General features: G+C 52.3%; 1 protein-coding gene across 1 annotated transcript; it reads right to left on the bottom strand.

Annotated features, from left to right (window-relative positions):
• Positions 1-4,572: 4,572 nt before the first annotated feature.
• On the bottom strand, positions 4,573-6,293 carry ADRA2A (adrenoceptor alpha 2A). The gene has a single exon (XM_006831339.1). The coding sequence runs from the start codon at positions 6,139-6,141 to the stop codon at positions 4,744-4,746; it is 1,398 nt and encodes a 465-aa protein (XP_006831402.1). The 5' UTR covers positions 6,142-6,293; the 3' UTR covers positions 4,573-4,743.
• Positions 6,294-6,505: the final 212 nt, after the last annotated feature.

Raw genomic sequence — 6,505 nt, 5'->3', positions numbered from 1 at the left:
GCAAATCTACACCTGTATATCGACAACTCCCATACCCTACTCCCTAGGCACCCGCCTCCCACTGCGCTGACGCTATTATAGGCTATTCAATGCTTCCCACAGGCCCATTCGACCTTCCATGTAGCCCTACTCCTTCAGAGGGCAGGGACAGGCCCTAAGGTCTTCTGAGGCTGGTCTGCAGAGCACATGCAGGAAAGTGACAGATCTACTGGTAGCACCTGGCATGGAGCAGGCAGAGGGGCCTCTGGAGTTTCAAAGTCCGCAGCAAAACAGAATTCCTGTTGGACAGATAGGGCATCAGGCTGAGAGCCAAGGGGAGAAGTAAACACAAGAAACACCAAGATGCTACAAAACCAGCTAATTCTTCTGAGCCTTGACGTCCCTCATCAATACAAGAGGGAGGTGAAGATGTCGGAGGACAATTTTTACTCTAAAATGCTGATTCATTTCTAGAATTGCAGAGAGGCAGAAAAGGAGGCCCTGGGTGGGACAAATTGTTAACACACTCAGTTGCTAACCAATAATACAAGTCTGCCCAAAAACCTCTTGGAAGAAAGGTCTAACGGTCAACCTAAACAAAATCAGTCATTGAAAACCCTGTAAACATACTTCTACTTTGACCCACCTGGGGTCTCAGTGAGTCAGAATCAACTAGAAGGCACCTGGTTAGTTGAGTGGTGAAAGAAGCCAACACCTAAGCCCTTTCTTCTACTATTCTCCCTTCCAGCCCTTTAACACAGAAGAAACTGAGTAAGACTTTGGGGAGGAGGCAGAGTTTATACCCTGCCCCCCAATCTTGAATGAGGGTACTATCCTACTCCCCAATGTCAAAACTTATTTTGCAGGAGTGGACTTGGCAACACACATTTCAGACCCAAAAGCCAGTGGCTTTTGACACCTAAACCAAAGTTACCTAAAATAGGAGATCCAGCCATTAGATTAGAACCTTTTGACCCAGTTTAGGACCAGATCCTGTGTACAGGGTGCTGCATGGTGAAAGGCGCTGTCTCCTCACCCATTCTAAGCTAGGATCCTTTGGTTAGCTAGTTCTTCTCCTCAAATCTCTTCACCCACCCCAGACCTTTGCAGACTTCTGCTGGAGCTCTCTGCAGTGAACAAAGATCCCAGCTGGGAACTCAGGAATCAGCATTCAAGTCGCAGCCTCATCCATCTCTGAGGTTTCTATGCTGCTCAGATGTGAAGGAGGGGGACAGCCATAGTTAACACAATTGCCCCCTCTTTCCCCTTCCCCAGGAAATGTGTCTCTGGGGAAGAGGACAAGGCAAACACTTCCCTGCAGACAGCAGAACACCGTCAACAGCCAGCAGTGTTTGTATCTGCCCAGTGTCTGGGACTGGGATGCACAGCCTGGCTCCTGGGGGCCTGCCAGGCGGACTTACTGTCAGGCACTGTTTGCCTTTCGGGCAATGGGTGCCCTGGGATGGAGAGGGAAAGAAGAGGTTTCAGTGGGGTCAGGAGCAGGGTGCAGCACCAGATCAGAAGCCAGCCTTGGTACACAGCCCTAGCCAGGGTTACTGGTGTTAACTGTCTGCCCAACTCTGGGTTTCAGGCTCAGATGACAGAACTTTTCCTTGGTTCTAAACCAACCCCTCCAAACCACTGTCCTGTCCCTCCCAGGTCCACTGGGGCCCAGATCACTTCTCAAGGCTCTTCACCCTCCTGCTTCCGCATACACACCCTGTCCCCCACATCCATGTTGCCCTCCCCTCCCCACCCCGCCACCCCATCTGAGGAAAGCTGAGAACCTGCCTCCCGGGGTGCAGAGCTGGTCTCCACTCATATTATAGGTCACTGGGTATACAAAGTCTGGTCTTCCTCCAAACTACAGCCTTTGGCTGGCGTTGACCCCTCAGGCCTAGCTCTTCAACCAGACTGTCATCTGACTACCCACGCCAAATAACTGCCCACCCATCAGCTGCTTTCTAACTGAATTGGGTCTGGACCTAGGCTTCACATCAACAACAAAGCAAGGCCTCTTGGACCGACCTTGCCATTGTTGGATGAGGGTTTGGATTCCTAGAGCTCCAAGTACTGGTCCAGCTTCAAAGTGCCACGAACTTAGGGAGAGGGCCTTAACCCCATAAAACCCACTGCCACTGAGTTCTTCTGACTCATAGCAACCCTCTAGGATAGAACCACCCATAGTTCCCAAGGTTGGAAACCCTTGCAGAAATACACCGCCTCATCTCTTTCCTATGGAATCCCTAGTTAGCTACTAGTGCCAAACTTCCCATTAGTAGCTAAGTTCTCAACCAGTATATCACCAAGGCCTTTTAAGAGGGTCTTTGTTGTTGTTGTTGCTAAGTGCTGGCCGGAAGCCCTCCTCAACAGTAGGATGGATTTGATATCACAGAAATGCAACAAGAAGGATTTGAGCCTTTAGCAGAGGCAATTCAAACCACCAGCTAAATAGGGTTCTATTGAAGCACTTACACCCCACTCTGCACAAACATGGCACTTTGGGGAATGTATCACACTTTAAAAGTGTCTACGTTTTTGCATGTACTAGTACATACACAATTTGAGGTTCATGCATACATACTTTAGGGAATATATACACTTTGGGGGTATACACATTTGGGATGGATATGACACTTTGTGTAGACAGTGTCCTTTGTGGGCAGGTCTTTGCTAAGAGCCTTCTGTGAAATGTTAATATGAGTCACTCTGGGAAGACAAAGTTCTGGGGTTAAGAGCACAGACCCTGAAACCAAAAACTGCTGGATGCAAATAGACAAATTTGAGATTCAGTTCCTTCACCTATAAAATGGGTCCCCATTAGTAAGATGGCTTACTCATGTTCCCTATGATTCTTATTTGCCCTTTAATGTTATGTAAATTTGCCCTCAGTTTGAAATTCATGAACCATTCACAACAAATTCTTTATCACAATCACCTCCATTGTAGCTTGTGCAGCTTTTAAATCAAGGAAAAGGCTTTCAGCCCTTTCTCACACTAAAGTAAGGTGAAATAAGAACCATATACACCTGTCCTGACTTACGTACAAATTCAACTTAAAGGCACACTTAGGAAGAGATCTTGTTGTAACCCAGTTGGTTAACTCTGTATGTACTTAACTGCACAGAGAGTTCTTAGAAAGATTAAATGAGATAGTGCATGCCAGGGGTTCACTACAGTGCCTAGCACAAAAGAAACACTTGGTCAAGGTACCATTGTTACTCTGACTGTTAAAGGTGAATATTTTATGATGTACATCTTTTTGGTTGTTCAATTTTTTTAATTAAAAGATAGATACATGAAATCAGATGCTCCTAGAGTCTAAAAGTGTTTGAAGACTCAGATAGCAGACAGGACCGTTTGATTGATATTTATTTCACATTTGATCTGTAAACTTTTTTATTTGGAAAAAAAAAAGTCCACCGCCAGTAGCAACATATGCTAACATTAGATTTTCTTTAGTCAAAGAAAAGCCAGCGCCTTCAAGAGTCTCGTAGAAAGAAAAGCAGATGTAAACACAGGTCTCCACCCTCCTACCCTGCCTTTGGGAGTTCGTCAATGACTTGATCTCAACCAGAAAAGCAGGGGATAAAAAAAAAGACAACACGTTTGATACCTAAGAGCTCTTGGGGCAGGAACTGTACAGTTTGGCAGGCCCATTTGTCTTTTCAAACTGTTTACCTTCGGCAAATTACATCAGGTTTGTTTCTTCCACATAATTTCCACTCTTGTGTCTAAAAACAGCAGCTCAAAGATTTCCCCATAGTCAGCGCTTTCGGGGAGGGAGTGTGCACAGACATACAAGATAGAAACATACAGATTTATCAAGCAATGGCCCCGGAGCAAGGGAGGGGGCACCGGAAGGAGACGCTTTAAAGTAAGTTACTGGTGTGAGCTGTGCGTCGGAGAATGGTTTTATGCGCAGGACCCATGCGAGGCGGACAGGTTCATTTACTTCTGTCTTGATCCATCATTATAATATGTACATAGCAAAAGGCAATTATGCTATTAGGCACAGGAAAAAATGGGCAGAGGTCCCCCATCCCCCCTTTACGAAATCTCAAAGCAGGTCCAGCTCCAAGAGACAGTCACCACCAGTTGTTGGCGGCAAAGGACAGAGGGACTGAAATGACACTAGAAACGGGTTTGCATTGCAAAGAGCCTCGGTCTGACCTGAAGCGCTGTGCCTGCCTCGAGGGCATCTCCAACAGCCAGGATTCCAACGCTGAAACCAAAGCCAACTGGCGTAGGGGACGCGTGTACTATCAAAAATAGTGCATATTTACAGTGGGGGTGAGAAGGGCGGGCAGGGCTGCTCTGAGCATTTGTTAAAAAATAGAAAGGGGAGGACAATTAACGAGGGCCTGGCAACCCCCACCCATGAACCCTTTGTGAACAATCGCCGTCTGGGTTCCTGTGCGGCTCAGAAAGGCCAGGAGAGCTGGATTGGGGGCCGGGGAATGAAATACCTTTGGGAAACAATACTGATTTGGGACGACCCAAGACGCTTCGGGTCTAGAGCGGCCCTAACAACTGGGGAACGGGGGAGGGGGGGCCTGGGGTTGGGGTAGGGCGCGTTGGCCCTCCCAGCCAGAACTTCTCCCTGGTTGGGTAGAGCATATGCCTGCAGGAGGCAGCAGAGTAAACCCCCAGGGCAACAAACGCAGAAGCCGGGTTCAGAATGCCCAGGCTATGTAGGCGCACCCCCGGGTCTCCGCTTCCTGCCATTGGCATGAGTCTGTGCGCCGGCGGTCTGCCGGGAGCTCACACGATACGCTTCCTGTCCCCGCGACACAGGATCTTCTTGAAAGCGCGGCGAAAGTCGTGGTTGAAGATGGTGTAGATGACTGGGTTCAACGAGCTGTTACAATAGCCAAACCAGAAGAAGAACTTGAAGAGCGTGAGCGGCACACGGCAGCCGACGGCCGTGAGCGTGTACGTGAAAAAGAAGGGAAACCAGCACACCACGAATACGCCGATGACCACGGCCAGAACAAAGGTGAAGCGTTTCTCGCGATTCTGCCGACCGCGCCAGCGCGACGCCTTAGAGCCCCCGCCGCGCTCGTCCCCGGGCCCTGCCGCCGGCGTCCCGAGCCCTGCCACCCCCGTCCCGCGCCGAGGCAGGCTGTCCCCAGGCTTCACCTGGCTCGCTCGGGCCTTGCCCTTGGCCCGGGGCCCCCGATCGGGCCTGCGGAGGCCCGGGGGCCGTTCAGCGTGCTCGGACGACGAGCTCTCCTCCAGGTCCAGCGCGTCTGCATCGTGCGGCCCGGCTGGCGAGGGATCCCCCGGGGCGCCGTTGAGCTGGGTGGGCAGCGGTTCGATCTCTGCACCCGTGGGACCCGCGCCACGCTCTGGACCCAGGCCATTGGGCCTGCGCTCCGTGCCCCCCGGCGGCACGGCGGTGGCGTCTGGACCCCGGCGGCTGGGTGGCACGCGGGTGCGGCGCTTGGCAATCTGGTAGATGCGCACGTAGACAAGGATCATGATAAGGCAGGGCGCGAAGAAGGAACCGATGCACGACGAGATGACGTACCACTTCTGGTCGTTGATCTCGCAGCGTGGCTCAGCAGGCTGCGGGCCGCTACCGGCGCCTTTCTTCTCTATAGAGATGAGCGGTGGGAAGGAGATGACGGCCGAGATAACCCACACGGTAACAATGATGGCCTTGATGCGGCGCGGCGTGCGCTTCAGGTTGTACTCGATGGCCTGCGTGATGGACCAGTAGCGGTCCAGGCTGATGGCGCACAGGTGCACGATGGACGAAGTGCAGAAAAGCACGTCGAGCGCCAGGTAAATCTCGCACCACGCCTTGCCGAAGTACCAGTAGCCCATGACCTCGTTGGCCAAGGAGAAGGGGATGACGAGTGTGGCCACCAGGATGTCAGCCGAGGCCAGCGATACAAGGAAGAGGTTCTGGGGCGCCTTGAGCGCACGGCTTGTAAACACAGCGATGATGACCAGCACGTTGCCAAACACGGTGAGCAGCATGAGTAGGCCTGCTAGGCACACCAGCGTCAGCGTCACCTGCAGGGAGTAGGGGGTGGTCCGGGCGCCGCCCCCCGGCGCCTCAGTCCCATTCCAGCTCGCGTTGCCTGAGTCCGGCTGCAGGGAGCCCATGGGCGCGAAGCTGCCCTCGGCCAGCGGCTGCTCCTGACGGAACATGAACGCGGCGCCGCTCGCTTGGGCCTGCTGCCAGCTGCCTTCCGGCCGACGGCCGTAGGTCCTCCTCTTCCTCCCGCTCCCGGCTCGCCCCACCGCGCTCACATGGGGAGGGGTCGGTAGGGGGGACAGGCCGAAGCGGGGAAGCCTAGCGGTCCATGGCCCGGCTCCCGCGAAGAGCACTTGGGCGGCACCTTCTCTCTCCCGGCTCCTAAACAAGCCAAGTTTTATTCTAAGCGGCGGGACAGAGTAACGCGGATCGGTGGGGGTACAAGGGTTTTATTCTTCAAGAAGGAAGAACAAAAATCAACGGTGGTCTGATGACTTGGAAGGATGACAGGAAATTTTATGTATCTATACCTCTCTG

The sequence above is a fragment of the Chrysochloris asiatica genome, unplaced genomic scaffold, assembly GCF_000296735.1.
Source record: "Chrysochloris asiatica unplaced genomic scaffold, ChrAsi1.0 scaffold00003, whole genome shotgun sequence".
Classification (NCBI taxonomy): Eukaryota; Metazoa; Chordata; class Mammalia; order Afrosoricida; family Chrysochloridae; genus Chrysochloris; species Chrysochloris asiatica.
Note: the sequence above shows the minus strand (reverse complement) of the source record. Positions and strands in the feature narration are given on the sequence as shown.

Excerpts from the sequence above, each read along its gene's own strand:
- ADRA2A (XM_006831339.1), bottom strand. The coding sequence starts at position 6,141 with ATGTTCCGTCAGGAGCAGCCGCTGGCCGAGGGCAGCTTCGCGCCCATG.